Below are 18,273 nucleotides of genomic sequence, written 5' to 3'. Positions count from 1 at the left end.
CAGCCTGGAGTCCTGGGGCTCAGACAGGCTGGTGGCTGGCAGCTGGCTTTCCCCCACTGTGGCCAAGACTCCTGACGGGAGCAGCTCACAGGAGACAGGCTGACTTGGGGCTCCTGGTTTCTGAGGTCTCCCACCATGCAGGGCCACTCCACGCCGCTGGCCTGAGAGCATGGCAGAGGAAGGCCACCAGCCCCTGGCGGCAGGGAGGCGAGAGCAGGTGCCAGGGACAGGTGCCAACGCCAAAGGCCCCCAGTGACCCTCCTCCTGGGGGCACCTCTCACTCTAACTGAGGACAGAGACTGAGCTCTCCCTCTGCGGGAACCCCATGTCCCCAAGTGGCTCGCCCAGCCCTGCCCATGTCACGTCCACTCGGAGTGTTTGGTTCTGCATGAGCCTGGTGAGCCCTTCGCCTGGGGCTCCGTGTTTGAATCAGCCTCCTACAGGGGGAAGGAAAAAGGCCAGGTGGACCTGCCAGAGGGTGTAAAGCAGCCCTTGCCAGGTCGCTGTGGTCCAGCGGGAGAGTGCCACGTTCCCTGGAGGAGGACCAGGGAAGGGTGCCTCTTCTGTCCCTGCCCCTCGGCCTCCCAGGAGGAAGCTTGTGCAGAGCCGTGCCCTTTGCAGGTCTTCCTGCCGGCATCTGCCTGTGGACGTGTGGGAGGGAGGGCAGCCGCTGGGCTGGCCTTGGTCTGGTTTACTCAGATGTGAGACTGACAAGGAGAAGACTGAGGAGAGAACCCGTCATTCACAGAGACGCAGACAGAGCACCTCGCATAGGGACATGCCGGGAGGGACGAGGACAGAGCCACCTGTGCTGTGGTTAAGGATCCTGTGTGGGACAGGGTGGTTTCTGTATCTGGCCTGGTACGCCCAGGACAGGTGGACCTTGGCTGTAAGTCAGCAGAGCAGGTGGGGGTGGGCTCTTGGGAAAGGCCTCCAGGGGCTCCTGGTTTCTGAGGTCTCCCATCATGCAGGGCCACTCCACTCTGCTGGCCTCAGGGCATGGCAGAGGAAGGCCACCAGCCCCTGGCGGCAGGGAGGAGAGAACAGGTGCCAGGGACAGGTGCCATCGCCAAAGGCCTTCGCTGTCTCTAGGTATTGGCTGCCTGTAGGGCACGTCACATCAGAGAAATAGAAACCTACGATGGAGAAGAGGAAACCTGACTTGCAGACTGATGCTCACTTCCCAGTCCTGGGGCCGCACATGGCTAAGATGGCGCCTGGTGATCAGCCAGAAGGCGTTATCGTGGGTTATGACGAAAAATCGGACCACCTCTAGGATAGGCTCAGAACCCTTCCGCCCTCGTGGGCAGCTCCGTCTCCTTCACTGCCTGTAGGATGGGTGTACACGTGAGCTCTCCCCACCCTGCTGACCTTTATCCTGATTGGCTCCTGGGCCTCATATTAGCTGTGTGTGCTTCCTCAATAAACGAGCTCCAGCCTTGACTGGTCTCCCTGATGCGTCTGATTGTCCTCTGGCGAGGGAGGGCTGAGTGCTGGCGGTCAGTCGGCCCTCTCCTTTCTTGGCTCATCCTGGCCAGGGCGTGTTCTTCCCATCTCTCCCGCAGGTCGGGAGGGAACAAGGGCTAAAACCCCCGACATCTGGTGCCCGAACAGGGACATGGAGAAGTCGGTTCACCAAAGCGAAAGTATCGGGGAGCCAAGCCAAGCAAGTTCCGAGGTCAGGGTCTCCCTGAAGAGATGGGGAAATCTCACACTAAGCATGGTGCTCTGGCTCTTAAAGCGCTGAGATTCAGGCTCAAAAGGCGAGGTTTAGAGATCTCAGATGCCCAGGCCGAAAGGACTGGGAAACCTTGGCACACACTGCACCCAGGTTGGTGGATGCCAGTCTTTTGGATTGGCCACCTGGGACCGAGCAGAACAACTGGTGAGGAAGAGGGAGATTACCTTAAAGGACCAACTAATAAAACAAAAAGGCGGAAGCAACCCCCATGAGCGATTAAGGTCAGCCATGCTTACATTATTTCAAATTTTTCCCAAGAGCAACCTCTGACTGCTTTCCAGAGACATTGGTCTAATCAGACACCTTATTTAAAGGTAGAGGTCCGATGGAGGGACCCCTTACTGGATCATAGCACGGTGCTGATCCCCTCATTAGTGTAGGGAGGGGATTTGGATGTGATTCCCGATTGGGGAGCCAAGTCCAATTTGGGTCCCCGCTAGAGATCTAAAATACTGTTTGCCAGAACAAAAGTGATTTCCCAAGAGCACCCCCTCTTGAGGTATGATTCTTTATTTTCTCATTTGAAATGAAAAGACCATTCTGGACGCTTTGCCTGGTTGTGACTGGACTCCTCATTGTCTCCCTCGTGGCATTCATGTTTGTTGGGGGATACATGCTGTGGGAAGGCACACTTTGATGCTGTAAGTGGTGGTAAGCCAATTTGTTGGTCCTTATATGCCCCTGCCCCCAGGAAAGAATGGACCCTTAAAGGCTACTGCCATTCCTGTTTGGTGGAATATAACCTCACCTCTCCCTAGTAGATGCCCTATACTCCCACCCCACTCAGAAGTCCTTTTGCCCTTGGTGACCATGCCTAATGTCATCTGTCTCACTAGAGACAGCACTCTAGATGTGGGGACGTTGAATCCCCTCTGGTGTGGAGGCAATAGGTTTTTTGACGGATCAGTAGGTGGTATGCTCTGTCCTCCTAAGGGTACTGCCTTTCTCTGTGGGGATATGGCGCACGGTGTCCTACTGGGTAATTGGAGGGGGTCTGCACTGTGGTCCTCCTCCTCCTGACACTGGGATCCTCCTTAATGACCAGTCCCTGCCTATACTGCTGGTGATGATTCCCTTTCCAGGCCCCAAAGAGCCATTCATGCTGTTCCTTTGCTGTTGGGCCTGCGGGTGGCCACGGGGATGGGTACTTGACCTCTGGCCTCGGTACTTCTTCGCAGATGTACAATAAGCTTTCTCAGCGGATGATAGGTGACATGCACCATGTTGCAGCCCTATCTTGGACCTGCAATCTCAACTCGACTCCTTGGCTGCAGGAGTCCTCCAAAGCCATCATGGCCTGGACCTGCTTATGGCCAGAGAGGGAGGACTGTGCCTGTTCCTTCAGGAGAAGTGCTGCTTCTATGCCAGTCACTCTAGTATTGTTCAAGATAAGATTAAAAGGTTAAAAAGACCTTGAAAACTGTCGGAATGAGCTGCAATAAAGCTTTCTGTGGACTGGGCTAAATGGGTGGCCCCTTTACCTTCTCCCCTTGGTAGGCCCCTTGGTCACTATAATGCTTGTGTTGACATTTGGACCTTGTGTAATCAACAGGCTCCTCCAGTTGCTCAAGGATCGAGCCAAAGCTGTTCAATTGATGGTGGTCCAGCAGCGATAGGCCGTCTTACGAGATACTGACTGGGAGCCCTGTGAGGTTGGCCATGGGCCCTACCAGGATGTGCAGGTGTAAGTCAGAGGCAAGAGGGTCTTCTTCATAGGCCTAAGTCACCTCCCCTCCTTGAGGTTTCCCACTGGGTCTGCCGATCCTGCAGGTGAACTGCCTGAAGAGCCAGAGTGGTAGTCAGTGACAGGTAAGAGCCCCAGAGGGGGACAACCTAACACAGGCACACTCTCCAGTGAAAGGTAGACACTGGCCAATAAAACAAAACGGGGGAGATGTAGGGCACGTCACATCAGAGATGGAGAAGAGGAAACCTGACTTGCAGACTGATGCTCACTTCCCGGTTCTGAGGCCACACATGGCTAAGATGGCGCCTGGCGATCAGCCAGAAGGCGTCATCGTGAGTTGTGACGAAAAATCGGACCACCTCCAGCATAGGCTCAGAACCCTTCTGCCCTCGTGGGCAGCTCCGTCTCCCTCACTGCCTGTAGGATGGGTGCACACGTGAGGGAACTAGGACTAAAACCCTGGCAGCCACCCTGGCAGGGGCAGCTCCCCAGGCCCCCTCCCTTCCTGGGCACAAGCTGCACTGGGGTCTGCACACGGTGGCTCATGGGGTGTGGGTAGCATTGTGCCCTGTGCCGAGGAAGACGCTGTCAGTGGGCTGTCCACAGTCATATTGCTACAAGTGGCCCCTCAGGTCTATTGTTGGTCCCTATCCCCTGCCTGGAGTCCCCGCCAGTGACCTTCACCAAGGTCCTGGACGGGGAGTCCACCTCCCCCCTTGTTCCACCCCTTCCCATCCCACCAGAGTCGGGGTTGTGCTAAGCTGATTGACAGCTTGGTCCCCTCTGCAGAAGGGCTCCGAGTGGCCCCCAGGTTCAGGCGCTGGGAAGCAGAGCCGCTGCTTGTCGAGTAGGATCTGGGGCTGCCAGTGCCAGCAGGGACCTGGGCTGGGAGAAGCACGAAGCGCGTCCCACAGAAACCAATACCTTGCTGTTAGATAGATGTGGCCTTTTAAGTGCAAGGGAGTGGGACTCGTTGCTCCCGGGGATCCTGGTGTGGATGAGATGCTAATTTTTCCCAGGCTCGCTCGGTTCCTGTGCCTGGAATTGCACAGATGGATGGGCTGCGTCTGGACAAAGGCACAGCAGGGCCTCCAGGGCATGGAGCACCTGAGCCACCACCTGAACTTCATTTCCAGGCTCCTCCATTCACCACCTCCGCAAAAGCGCAGCCTCCTGTGTGGCTGGTGCTCGCTGGTTTCTCCATAGGCGCCCCCCACCCTCGGGGAGCAGCAGGGCAGCAGCTGACACTTGTCCAGGAAGCCCAGGGACGTAGGACATGGGGCCGCTTCCCCTCCTGGCCGCATATAGAGCCCTAGCCCTGGCCCCCCACTCCCCGCACTGCAGCCCCACCCTGGAGGAAGGAGGGGTGACCCAGGGACCCGGGGGCCATGAGTCTGCCACCTCCCTGTCCAAGGAGGTAGCTGGAGACTGGCCCCTCTCCTCTGACCACATCTTTGCTGCTTGGGCTTCCCTCTAGGGCCCCAGCCACACAGGACAGGCAGGGTGCCCTCGTGGGATCCCTCTCCACACGAGGCAAAGGCCAGAATCCCCACGTGGCCAGCAGGGCCCCATAGCATGTGCCACAGCTGCTGTCACAAGCTGCCACAGGCTGAGGGACTTGAAGTCACGGGGGCTTACTTTACAGTTCTGGAGGGCGGAAGTCCCAGGACCAAAGCGTTGGCAGGGCCAGTGCCTTCTTGAGGTCCAAAGGGGACGCGCCTCCCGCCTGATCTGCAGCCCCCAAGGACACCAGCGCGTCCTCAAGGCCAGCAGTGGTGTGCCCGCGTCTCCCAGGCTGGCTCGGCTCCCATCGAGAGACCAGGAAACAGTCTCTGTCCTCAGGTGTGGTTTCTCTCTTCCTCTGCTGTGCCGGGAGGCCATCACACACACTGTCCCCTCCACAGCTAAACCTCCCCGCCTGGGGCCAGCCATCAGCATCGATGTCCACCTGGGAGTGAGGGTCCCCCTGTGGCCATGCTGGCTTACTCCTGAGTGATGGGCACTAGGTTCTCCTAGACCATCATGGTCCAGGGCAGGGCATGGCCCACAGGCACATGGGGGACAGGGGATTTGCTTTATAGAGTCCACGAGCTGCCAGAGCCGGGGGACATCCGAAGTCCCCCAGGTGGGAGCGCCCAGAGAGAGCTCCAGGGGGTGGGGTGCTATAGCAAGGACAGAGGCAGCCTGCTCGGGGAGGCCAGCTCCAGCAGGTGGACCCAGGCTCAGGCCAACCTCCAGGGACGGATCAGCTCCCCAGGTCTCATGGGCTGAGGGCCTGAGGGTGGTGGGCTACTTCCCCCAGGGTGCCCCCTGAGGTCTGTCTGGAGGTGAGAGCAAAGGCTCATCTCTCCCACACTGCCTGGACGTTGTCACTGGTTTGGCAGATTACAGGGCATAGTGGATTCTCAGCGCCCACCAAGGTGCCCCCTCTCAGGAGGGGGCCCTGGTCCCGGAGCCTGCTGTATGCTGGACCCTCATGGGCTGTTACTTCCTATGTATAGCAAATCCCATGTTCCTGCAGGCATGAGTGTGTGTGTGTGTGTGTGTGTGTGTGTGTGTGCATGTGCGTGTGTGTGTGCACACATGTGCATGTAGCTCAGTCTGGAATCAGGACATGGGCAGGGCAGTCACAGACTAGAACGGTGACTACCTACATGTCACATGGCTCTGGCTGCGCAACACAAGGGTGACTTTCCCCACAAGATGGGGGTCTGCTGCTCCCTGAGCATGGCCCCACAGTGTCCCGGGCTCTGATCAAAGCCAGGCGTGGAGGACACAGTGGAGCTGGTGAGCTAGGTCTCTCCCTCCCTGACCCCGCAGAAGTGCAGTCTCTCCTGGTGGTCCTCCTGGCCAGCCCGGCCTGTGGCCTCCATCTCTGGCTCCGGCTTGGAGGGAAGAAGGGGGCTGGATGCATGTCACTCATCATGGTGCCCATGAGTGGTGGCCTGGGCTTCAGTCTGAGCAGGAAAGATAGGCAAGGAAGAGGAGGCGTAGGGGCCTGCTGTGTGTGGACCCAGGGCCAGGCAGGGGCCACAGTTGGCCAAGTGAGTGCTGCCCTGGGGTGCCGCTGGGCTGACCGACAGTAACCCCAACTCTCATTTTGCTAAGGGGTAGAGGCCAGCTGCAGAGAAGGGTCCCTTGACCCAACCAGGGTCAAACAACTTCCAGGATCGCAGGAAGGCTGGCTCCAGGGGGAGCTTCCAGGCCCGTCTGCACAGTCGTACTGCAGAGGGACGGCCAAGCCCACTGCTGTCCAGCATGGTCAGAGTGGGTCCACACCTCCACTCCCCGGTGTCCCTCTCTGCTGCTGTCTGCAGCAGCCCCTGGCCCTTGGCACTGACTGCAGACCACAGGAGGCCCACCTGAGCTCTCACCTGCAAGGGGTGCTGCATCGCACTAGCCTTCCTGGCTTGTAGGCACAGTGGACTCTGCAGCAGCCAGTAGGCCATGTCCACACAGCAAAGTCTCAGCTCTCAGCACCTGGAACACCCGATGGCATGTGGCCCTTGGGCACACAGGAGGGCAGAGCAGGCAGCCCTGGTGTCCCTGGACTGGAGTGAGCAACTGAGGCCCAGACAGGCCCCTGAGCCTGCAGCGCCGGGAGGTCTCAGCTGGCCTCCAAGCCACATGCAGAATGCAACCTTCAGGCTCCCTCCTACGGTGGGGAGGGCGAGAGGGACAGAGAATCAAGTGCCATCGGGCGCTCCTGGCCCCCGGGGTGAGCTCCGGAACACAGCACAGACAGCCATCATTACTGTGGCAGAATCCGGCCGCTGGGAGTCTGGGGCAGAGAACGGAGACAGCGCTGGACAGAGCAGACCCAGAATGGGAGTGGACACAGGCGCTCTGCTTCTGCTGGCTCAGGAGCTGCTGTGGGGCTCCGTGCAGCCCACACCCTCCCAGAGCCGCAGGCCTCCGCGAAGGGCTGCCGGGGGAAGGACCCGGTGCTGGGAGGACAGCGTGGGCCTCAGGTCCTCCAGTGGCGTGGCTGGCTTCTCCAGCTCCCTCCTCGTGCCCTTCCAGGGCTTCCGCCAGCCTTTCTCCAAGTGACGTGCTTCTCTTAAATCTGGTCCTGTTCCTCCATGACCCCTGGTGGCTGTGCCAAGGCCCTTGGGCATCGCTTGTCTGGGGGGTGGTTTAAAGGAGGGCCTTTCTCTGTAGTCTCTTCAAGAGCTGCGAGACCTTGGTAGAACCTACCAGAACCCACTGGAACCTGCGTCTCTCTCACCTTCCCTCCAAGTCCTCTCAGCAACCATCTGGACCTTTCTGTAGAATGTGGACACTGGGCCCCTCTGATGTGGGAGCCAAGGAAGAGCCTCCCTGGCCCTTACAGATGCGGCCCAGGCTGCTTCCTGTCCCCATGGAGGAGGTGACAGGCCTTTGGTGATGGCAGCATGTGGCCTGGGGGTTGAGGGGTGTTCATCTGGTAAAAGGGACCCCACATGCAAGTTGCCCGCTCGGAAGCCAAGTGCCAGCGTCAACCCGGGCCATGACTGGAGGAGGCAGGGGCCGGTGGGAGCCAGCTGCTCTCCCAGCAGCGTGGGGACCCTTCAGTGGCCCACAGGAGAAAGGTTCCTCCTGCTGCAGCTGCTACAGCGTCTTTAGGGTGGAGGGACAGGGCGACGTGTCCCCAGCCCCTGCTGTCCCCTCTCCTTTGGTGGGGGTGCAGCTTTAGATGGGAGCATCCTGTGTCTCAGGGCAGGTGCGCCTCCGGGAGAGGCTGGGGGGCCTCCCTGGGGAACAACTCCACTTTCTGTGACTTTCCTGGACCTGAGAGACCGTCCTGTGCCTCCCATTGACAGGGTCAGTGCCGGGGAGGGACACAGCAGAGACCACGCCTTTCCCTTCCTGAGTGGAGCCTGCTGCGGGGAGCCGGTGGCAGAGGGGACATGAGCCAGCTGGAGGCCTTTGAAACATGGGCTGGAAAGGCCCCAGCAGACAGGGCCTAGCCAGGCTGTCACCGCCTGGGCATGTGTCCTCGGGGACAGAGACGCAGCCCTTCCTCAGAGCTCACACCACAAGGGGGCTCGACAGGGAGGGACGGGGAGTGTGTGTCTGACCTTGTCTCTCTCGGTTCAGTACAGAACTAGGGATACAGGTCCCTCTGGGCTTTCTGGACAGGGCTCCAGGGCCCTGCCGTCCAATATGGTGGCCACTAGCACAAGAATTTAGATGAATGAATTAAGTCAAAATTAAACTCCTCAGCCACTCTGGTGATGCTCGGGGCTCAGTGGCCGGGTCGTCTGGCAACAGCGCTGCGTCCTAACCTTCCTCCCCACCTGCTTTACAGTCCCTGACCCCCCCGCACTGCCCAGCCAGTGTTCAGAAGATTCTTTGATTTCTAAATTCAGGCCTCTGCTCACACACTGATCTGGTTCTAGTTCCGTCTCTCTTTGCACAGTTCTGTGGATTCCAGTGATGAGCCCTACACACCTTTTGCTACGTCTAGTGTTATTATAAATGGTTCATTTTAGTTCATTTCCAGTAACTGCTGTAAGTTATAGAAATGGCAGTTTTTGTATATTAGTCTTATATCTTGCAACTTTACTGAATTTACACCTTGATTTTAGCAAATTCTCTGGGTTCTGCGTATTCCATCAATCATCTGGGCAGGAGGGCAGTTTAGCAAGACATTGCCAGTCCTCGTGCCTGGGCTTTGTGGGATGCTGTTGGCAAACCTTCACCCCTCCTCCAGGCACTGAGAGAGAAGAGGACCTCCCTGCCCAGCTGGACTTGGGCTTGGCCACGGGACCTATTCTGGCTGACAGAATAGAGTGGACCTGAGGCAAGCTGAGGCCAGAAATTCACTTGTGCAGTTAGGCCTCTGTGGTCTAGGATCTCAGGAGAAGAGCTTTGAACTTGCACCTGACCCGCAGTCTCCAGCTGCATGAAGCAGAGAAGTGGAGTCATCTCCTGGTTCCTGGCTGGGTCAGCCAGACCAGTCACCCTGTGAGGTCATGAGCTCAGGGTATGTGCTAAGCTGAGAACCCAGGGGGGTTTGTTACACAGCATTTATGTGGCTGTTGCTGACTGATACAGCAAAGCTAGACTTGAGTCTTTAACCTATTATGTGTTTAAATGGGATCGCCTGGTGGGAGGGCGCTGTGTGAATAAGGAGCTCAGGGGAAGAGGAGGAGGATTTAGCCCCAGGAGAACTAGAAGGGGCAGCAGGTGAGTTATGGGGCCCACAGGCTGTGGTGCTTTCTAGTCTTAAAGAAGAAATTACTTCCTAAAGAAAAGGCACCAACTTAGGAAAGCAGAAGATCAACCTCTGCCACAGGCCTGAGCTGTGGGATGAGGCCCCAGGCTGCCGCTTGGCTCTCTGCCTCCACCCTGCCCGCGTCCCCGTGAGGCGACTGGTTCCTCTCAGCAGTGTCAAGCTCCGTGCCCTGCGCTGGAGCTAAGGACTGGGGCCTTCTGGAGCTGGTGCAGGCAAGCCAGGGTGCCGCTTGGCAGCTGGCAAGGGACACGAAATGTGGGGTTGCATCCTGTCCTGTGTCCAGCCCTCAGTGCTGCCCTGGGCAAAGCCGGGGCCTGGTCTTTGGAGGCACTCAGGCCCACCCCTGCTACCCAGAGACACCGTCACTGATGTGCCCCACCTGTGCAGCCTTCTGCTTCCAGGGGCCAAGTGCACCCTCCCCTGGGCACACAGGAGAAAGAAGTCCTCCAGCAGGACACCGAGGTCCCTCTGAGTGAGGCGGCTTGTGCCCACCCACCTCTGCTTGGCTCCCTCGGTGTTTGGAACGGCCCAGCTCTGCAGTCCCGGCTGACGAGACTGTCCATCTCTATGCCCTGAGACCTGCCCCCTATCTTTCATGGTCCACTCCCAGAGGGGACGTGGAGGGGTCACCCACATGTTGATGGGGATCACAACAGCGTAACGAAGTGGAGGCTGGCGTGTGAGATGCCACCTGGAGACGTGGCTCCCGGGGAGTGGGAGAGCATATGGAACCAACCTCCAGGACAGGCCAGTGTGGTGGGTGGGCGGCCCTGGTGACCACGGGGGGCCTAAACTGAGCACTTCCACCTCAGGAAGGAAAGCGGGTGCTGTGGGACCCTCTGTTTCCAGCCAGAGTTGTCCTACTCAGCGGGAGATAAATACCAGCCTTCACACTCCAAAGTACTAGTCCTGCTCATAACTTTTCAAACAAGGAATAAAGACGAGGAGACACATAAAAATGGTTCTGTCAATTTGGCCCAATTTCAAATTATCTAATTAGAGGAGAGCCAGAGCTTCCTATTTCTAGAAGCGTTTACTGAGGTTGTTTCCCAGCGAGAGGGTAAGATGAACAGAGGGAGGGCCGGTGGCACAGGGTGGGGACAGTCAGGACCAAGGGCCTGGGCAGCCATGGCCCAGCACGTGGAACCACCAAGGCTTGTGACGCCAGTCAGGGGTGATCTGTCCCTCTGCCAGTGAACAGCAGATGGTTGGCTGGGACGATAACGCCCTGCTGGTCTGTTGCACTTAGACGGAACATTCTGGATACCCGGTATTCTGCAGCCTTCTTACTCTTCCACGACACCTGGGCCACTCCCTCTCCAACTGTGCCCTTCTTGGGACAAGGTGACACATGCAGTGAGTAGGAGAGCATTCACCATGCGCAGGTGAAGGGCCTCACCCCCGTTCCCGTTAGGACCCCCTCCAGGCACCAACCTGCGCCCCATTCCCTCCCGCCATCTTCCAGGCTCTGATTCACCCCAGCAGTTGGGGTGTTGAGGGGCATGGGGTGACAATGTGTCGGGAAGTGACAGCATCGGTCCGAAGAAGCCCCTTGTCTCAGGAGGCTGTTGGCCATGGCCTGACCACACCGGGCGGCAGGATACTGCCACGTTCCTTCTCCGGAGTCCGTCCAGGCCCACGGGGTGGTGCAGACCCAGGTGGACAAGAGCACCCCTCAGGACCTCTTCCACGGTCCGACAGCAGCTTCCACATGGCACAACTTCAGCCGCCAAGGGGGTCTGTGCTTGTGGTCACCCTCCAGCTCAGGCAGAGCCCCAGCTGCCAGTCCAAGCCACAGTGTGTGCGGTGCCCACCTGTGTGCCCTCTTCCTGGCAGATAGTCCCTCTGGCCTTGGAAGAGGGACCTGAGGCTCCCGGTTGAGCCTGTACTGCTATCTGGGGGCCCTGCTGGGGGGTGGGGGCACACTCAGAATGCTGCCCACCCAGACCAGGTCACGTTCATGTGCTGGGACAGGTGCTGAGGCAGAAGCACTGGACACAACGGTTCCAAGGACAGGCTGCTCCAGCTGGGGCAGGAGACAGGTCAGCGGTTTCCAGGGTGGGTTCCATGTGCGGGAAGCCCTGGGCGTGTGGGAAGGCCTGGTCCCTAACAGAGCAGGTGTGGGGCTGTGCCGAGGGACAGCGGTGGCTCAGGTGGGCGGAGCAGAGGCTCCGAGAGCAAGGCAGGCCACAGCTGTTTCCCAGAGGTTGTGGGAGGGGACCCCTGGTGGCGGCCCCCGCCCTCACCTGCCTGTCTCATCTGTGCCTAGCAGCTCGCTGCACACCTGGGGGTGTCCTGATGTGAATGTCACCTGTCACACTCCCAGTGGGGTGGAAGGCTGGGATGTTGTTTGGTTAGATAGCTCTGGGCTGCAGGGGTGAGATCAGAGGAGGGGGCAGGAGATAGCGGCCAGGGCTTTGGGCAGCCCCAGGTGAGCAGGGCGGGGGACATGGAGGTGGGGAAGGACCTGGGAACGTCTAAGAGGGAAGACTGGCCTCCTGTGACCAGGGTCCGGGAAGGAGTACTCAGGAAAGCTGAGGAATTAGAAGCCACATCTCCGGTCTGGGGCTGGCCTGAAGCAGGGAGGGAGCCCAGTTGCTGGCCGAGGCCCAGGGTGCCTCTCTGAGGGCCCTGCGGAACCACGGCTCTGGCTCCTGGGGGCCCACGGCTGCCTCTTGTTTCTGACCCTGAGGAGAGCTCCTTCCAGAGGACTGAACCCCACTTTTAGCCTCTGCAGGGATCGTACAGCCCACCCCCAAAGTCCCTTCAGTGGGAAAGACCCTGAGGCCCTCCTGGGCCTGTCCAAGTGACGTGCTTTCTGGGGCTGGAGGGACATTCTGCTCCGTGGGGCGGGTGGTGACTCGGGACTGAGCGCGCTCTGCCGGCTGCAGGAGCAGGGTCCTGTCATTTCCCTCTGGAGTCTGCGTGTCCACTGTGGGCAGGGCTTAGAGGGGCCCTGCCGCTGTGCTGGGCGGCGGGAGGGCAGTGCCGTCCTTTTCCTTCAACAGGGCTGCTCCACGGCGTTTCCGAGGATCAGTTTTGAAATGTGCAGTGATTAAGGACTGTCCTGGCCACGCGGCTCTTCTGCCAGCAAGACACAGGCTGATAAGGGCCATCTGTGGAGGTGATTCCAGTGGGCCCCACGTTGGCCACCGCAGGGCCAGCCTGGCCTCATCCAGTCTCCAGCCCACTCCTGTGGTCAGCCGAGCCAGCCTGTCCCTGTGGTCTGAAGGCACGTCAGCAGAAGTCACCCAGGGGCACGCAGGGAGACTCCTTGTCCCCCTAACAGGGATTTTAATCCTGCACAGCCAACAGCCCGGGGAGGGGCGGCCACGCAGAGCAGGGGCCTCGCAGCCAGGGCTGAGGCACGTTGTGCAGAGCCTGCCTCTGAGGAGAGAAAACGGGCAGGAAGAGAAGGGGACGAGGATGAGGGGGACAGCAGAGAAACAGGAAGGGGACCGGCTGAGTGGCAGGGTCTGCAAGACCAGCTGAGGAAACAGTGATGCGAAGAGCACCTTATTCCAGATGGGACATGAGACAGGTGACAAGGAGGGCACACGGGGTGGGAGTGGGGGTTCACTCTTGCGTGTCCCTGGGGGTGCCATGCATTTGGTAGCACATGGCTTTGGGTGTCTGTGAGGTCTTATTTCAGGGGATCAGCTCTTGAACTCTCTCTTGGTGGGCCTCACCCAATCAGTTGAAAGCCTGAAGAAACCTAAAGGGTGAACCTCCCCTAAATAAGAGGGGATTCTCCTATGCCTAAGAGCCTCCAGACTAGGTCATCAGATGTTTTCCTGCCTCAGACTCGAAATGAACAATAGCTCTTACAGGTTCCGAAGACGCTGGCTGAAAAACACTCACACTATCACTGTCCCTCCTGGTTCAGTGATGGCCGAGTCCCTCTCCAGATCCCGGGTGTGCCTGCCTCTGTAACATGGAGCCCGAGGCTCCCGTAGCTCTTTCTGTGAGTACAGTGTATTGGGGAAAGCATTTTAACAACGCGTCTCAACTGAACGTGTGGACATCTTCCGGCCACTGTTTCCCAGACCGCGCAGCACCTCAGCTCTTCACGACCCCCGCTGCGTGGGGTGGTGCAAGTCATCAGAGATGGCCTACTCTTGCGGAGCTTCTAAGCCAGCGCTGTGCCTCTTTACATGACGGGCCTGCGCCTCGTGGACTTTGGTGTCCGCAGGGGTCCTGGGACCAGCCCTGCAGCCCACCAAGGGATGGCTGTGCCCGCTCTGCTGTGGACTCGGTGTCTCTGGGCCACGGCTGCTGAGGGGGGCGGGGGAGCAGGTCCACCCTCAGGCCATGGGGAAGGCCAGACAGGACGGGGAAGCTGCTCTTCTTGGGGAGGAGCCGGCCCCCCAGCACCGTTGGAGAAGGAGGGTGAAGCAGGAGAGCAGAACACGGAGTTCCGGAGGAGACAACAAGGACAAGAGCCGTTGTCCCCCCGGCAGCGCAGCGGCCAGCCTGCGGGCAGGGCAGAAACTGGTTTGGGGAGGGTTCTGTTCCTTTGCCTTCCCAGAGAGGAGCCAGCCAGTGGGTAATGGCCACAGGATACAGAGCGCATCCTCCCGTTCCACGAGGGCCTCATAGCTGAGGCTCCCTTCAGTGTGTCTAGTCTCAGTCATCCTTCTGTCAGGAGGAGGGACAGCGCTGGTCGGCAGGCGACGGCCCTGCAGAGGAGCCAGGAGCAGGGCCTCCTGTCCCTTCCGGCCTCCTCCACAGCACACGGCCCCCAGGACCCCCCTCTCTGCACCACTCCTCAAGGGCCCAGGTGGCCTTTGGGACTGGGGGGCAGGGGACTTTCCCAGGAGCAGCTGGAGGCCTGGCATGGTGCACCTCCTGCCCAGTCCACATGTCACAGCTGCGGGACCGGCCCAGGCATTGGTGACGACCCCCACAGCAGACCCCCGGCACACGCCTGGAAGAGCCCTGCTGTCTGAGTGGTGGCAGGCTCTGTGGCCAGAGGGACAGGAGCAGCCTGGGGTGCTATCCACAGTGACCAGCCCAGGAGGCCATCTGCCTATGATGACCAGCTCTGAAGGCCAGCCTATCCACAGTGACCAGCCCTGGAGGCCAGCCCATCTGCAGTGACCATCCCAGGAGGCCAGACATGCCCAGTGACCATCCCAGGAGGCCAGTCATCCATAGTGACCACCCCAGAAGGCTGATCTGTGACTAGTCCAGTGGCCACTCCAGGAGTGGCTCTGGCAGAGGAAGGAGGGAGGTGGGCCCAGGTGCAGCAGGGGGCAAAGGGTGGGGGAGGTGGACGGAAGCTGTGGGCTTAGGTGCGTGACGGGGTGGCCAACAGGTGGGCCTGGGGCAGCAGCGAGAGTCTGGGATTCCCGGGTCCCTGGTGAGGACCTTTGCCAAACTGAGGCCTGTGGGAGCCAGGCTGCTCCAGGCAGGTGGCTTCAAGAGGCCTGAGCTCTCCTGGTGGGGATGGCCTGTCCCTGTCACCCTCGAGGGGTCTGGCATGTACTGGACAACAGTGCTGCAGGAAGCCAACAGTCCTGTGCTGTGGGGGACGAAGCTCCCTGGAGCCGGGCGATGGCTAGCAAACCCGTGTGTAAAGGAGACCGCATCCACCCAGTGGGCTGGGGAGGCGTGACACCAAGCAGCCAAAATCGAGCCTGGGGCAGGCTGTGGGCAGCAGGGGCCAGCGCTGCGTCCACTTCTCAGGCGGTCAGGCCTGCTCCAGCCACACAAGGAGCCCAGTTGATTGGACAAGCTCCCAAGAGCGCTAAAGGAGAGGCAGGCCTGGCTGCCCTGCCCACTGCCGCCCTGCGCACAGCCAGGCCTGGGTGCTTCTGCCCGGGCACAGCGGCAGTCCTGTAGGGCCGAGGTCATTTTAGATTAGGAAATTGAGGCTCAAGGGTCCAGACTGTGCCTGAGATTCACTTCCATGGCTTCCCGCAGAAGATCCATGCCTTCAGGGAGGGGGTGCACTCAGCTGGGGACTTGTCACCGGCCTCCCTGGACTCCTGGTTTCCCTGCAGGAAGAGGGAAAGGGCTTTGAGGGGGCGGGGGAGGGCAGACGGGCTGCAGTGTGACCATCCCCAGGAATCTCTGACCACGGCATAAGTCATCCCTCCAAGGCCAAAGGCCTCTCCTCCCCAAGAGCCCCACTTCCTGCTGGCTTTATATGGAGCTCACCCCGATGTGCCTCCCAGGTCTGTCCCCCACGCAGCCTGGCAGTGAGGGGCCGTGGTCTTCTGCCTCGCTGGCACAGAGGGTCCACTGAGCTGTGGGTGAGTTTTGATATTGGACAGACGACGTCCACTTCCTAGGAGCAGAATCATCTAACGGCTCTAATCTCCAGTCTGTTGGTTTCATTATTTAAACCAAAATGAAATGTGACCCAGAGTGAGAAACAAGACCAAATGTGCGGCCGAGAGCCGCGACAAGGCAATTACAGCCCAGCCGGCGAAGCAGGGCCCCCTCCAGGGACAGGATCAGGAGTCCCCCAGGTGGGAAGGAGACATAAATGGCTATTGCCAAAGCGAGCCTGTGGGAAATCTCACCATAATCGCTCATTTGGGGAGAACAAATCAACTCCCAGGCTGTTCCGACTGCGGCCGTCCAAAGCTGGCGGCCTGGCAGATGCGCCCTGCCAGCTCATTATCACACGACTCTCATTTCCAGCCCTGGAGGGCTTTGTCGTCACTCTCCAGAAGCCCAGGATGACTCTCTGCCAAGCCAGAGGGTGAGGCCGGAAGTCCTTGGGGGGCATGTGCCTCTGAAAGGGAGGGTCATTGGGGTGCCCGGTGCAGAGGTTGGGACCTCTGCTGTGGTGTCCCACACGTCATTTCCAGGTGGTGGGGGGGGGGGCCCTGGAGGTAGAGGGTGGCATGGCGGGAGTGTGGGGTCTGAGGAAGAGCAGGGTGGAGGCAGGGAGCCTGGGCGGGGAGGAGGGGCCTCTGTTCTCCTCTAAGGGCAAGTCGACTTCAGCTCACCTTGACCCCAGGGTCTTTATCCAGTTGGTCCCCAGAGTCCTCTGACTGCTACTGTTCTCCACGTCTCTCTCCACCTGCCTCATGGGCCTCCCCATCCCTCTCTCCAATCCCAGTGTAGCCCGTCTCCCAGAGACTAGCTCAATTTCTATCTTCCAGGATACAGCAATTATGATAATGCTGAAGATGATAGTGATGGAGGTGATGATGTCAATCAAAGTGGTGGTCATGAAGATGATGGTGGTGGTGATGATGGTGGTGGTGGTGATGGTGATGATGAAGATGATGGTGGTGATGATGTCGATCAAAGTGGTGGTCATGAAGATGATGGTGGTGATGATGGTGGTGGTGGTGATGCTGATGATAAAGATGATGGTGGTGATGATGGTGGTGGTGGTGATGAAGATGATGGTGGTGATGGTGGTGATGATGGTGATGGTGATGATGAAGATGATGGTGGTGATAATGGTGGTGGTGGTGGTGATGAAGATTATGGTGGTGGTGGTGGTGGTGGTGATGAAGATGATGGTGGTGATGATGATGGTGGTGGTGGTGATGCTGATGATGAAGATGATGGTGGTGATGATGGTGCTGGTAATGATGGTGGTGGTGGTGGTGGTGGTGATGAAGGAGGTGGTGGTGGTGATGATGATGGTGGTGGTGGTGATGCTGATGATGAAGATGATGGTGGTGATGATGGTGCTGGTAATGATGATGGTGGTGGTGGTGGTGGTGATGAAGGAGGTGGTGATGGTGGTGGTGGTGGTGAAGATGATGATGGTGGTGATGGTGAAGAAGATGATAATAATTACACTACTAAATCCCTGACACTGTGCTTACCAGGCGTTCTGTGTAAGACCTCACTTAATCCTCATATTATTCCTGTTTTACAGGTGAGGACACAGAGACCTGTAGAGGTGACTGCCCATATTCATCTGACTCCCTGCTCTGATGGCCTGTCACCACGGGCACTTACTCAGGCTGACCCTGTCCACCTTCTGACACCGGGAAGCATGATGTGTATCTTTGGTGGCCAGATCTTCTTTCTGCTCATCTGGGCTGCCAGTGTCCCGCCCACTCTTGCACCCCGCCAGGCTGTGGGGGTGCCTTCCTGCGTATGTGTCACAGGAACAGGGGCGATCTTGACCAGAGGGGTGGAGCAGAAGGGGGGCGTTGGGGAGCAGAAGATGGTGGCTTGTGCCTGTACAAGAGGGCAGACCGCGAGGCTGGGGCAGCGGGAAGGGCGAGTGCACACGCGGGAACCCAGGGAGGGGAGGGCTCCCTGGGTGGCACGGCGGCAGCAGTAGTGAACTTCACCAGGGGCACCTTTACCCCAGTAGGCCCGGCCCACCCTGCCAGCCTTCCTGGGGCTCCCAGACGCGGGCCTCTGGTTTGTATTTATCTTCCTGTGTCCTGGTGAGGTGACTGAGGGACGCTTTAGCCTCTCCGTCCCTGGGGACAGGAGGACTTCTGAGTCGGACAGGAGGAACCATTTATTTTGCTTTGCTAAATGCCATGGGCACCTTCCCGTGCCCACGTTGACAAGCATGTGTCAAGGTAAGCATCACAACAGTGCTGGGCAGGGAGGGGGGAGGGGAGGGGCTGCCCCCGGACACTAGAAGCCTCACCGATTTCGGGAAAAACTCACTTGAAACTGTCACCACCA

General features: G+C 59.1%; 1 protein-coding gene across 19 annotated transcripts in view; it reads left to right on the top strand.

The window, feature by feature from the left end:
- Positions 1 to 18,273, top strand: part of LOC144364729 (mitotic spindle assembly checkpoint protein MAD1-like) — a 269,288-nt gene that overhangs the window by 242,083 nt on the left and 8,932 nt on the right. For 3 of the 19 annotated variants that reach the window (XR_013432398.1, XR_013432405.1, XR_013432407.1), the window contains 3 exons: positions 3,294 to 3,425; positions 4,448 to 5,270; positions 17,501 to 17,637. The exons of 8 other annotated variants lie outside the window; for them this stretch is intronic. Coding sequence is in view for 5 of the 11 variants with exons in the window: in XM_078035769.1 (XP_077891895.1) it covers positions 17,501 to 17,722; positions 17,948 to 18,164 (439 nt within the window). In the remaining 6 variants the exon portion in view is untranslated. Of the gene's footprint in view, positions 1 to 3,293; positions 3,532 to 4,447; positions 5,271 to 17,500; positions 17,723 to 17,944; positions 18,268 to 18,273 lie in introns of those variants that run through there. 8 more of the 19 variants (XM_078035771.1, XM_078035776.1, XR_013432408.1 and 5 more) reach the window with 7 other exon arrangements.

Source organism: Ictidomys tridecemlineatus (assembly GCF_052094955.1).
Source record: "Ictidomys tridecemlineatus isolate mIctTri1 chromosome 12 unlocalized genomic scaffold, mIctTri1.hap1 SUPER_12_unloc_8, whole genome shotgun sequence".
Taxonomy (NCBI): Eukaryota; Metazoa; Chordata; class Mammalia; order Rodentia; family Sciuridae; genus Ictidomys; species Ictidomys tridecemlineatus.
The sequence above is the reverse complement of the archived record's forward strand: the minus strand, read 5'-3'. Positions and strand labels throughout refer to the sequence as shown.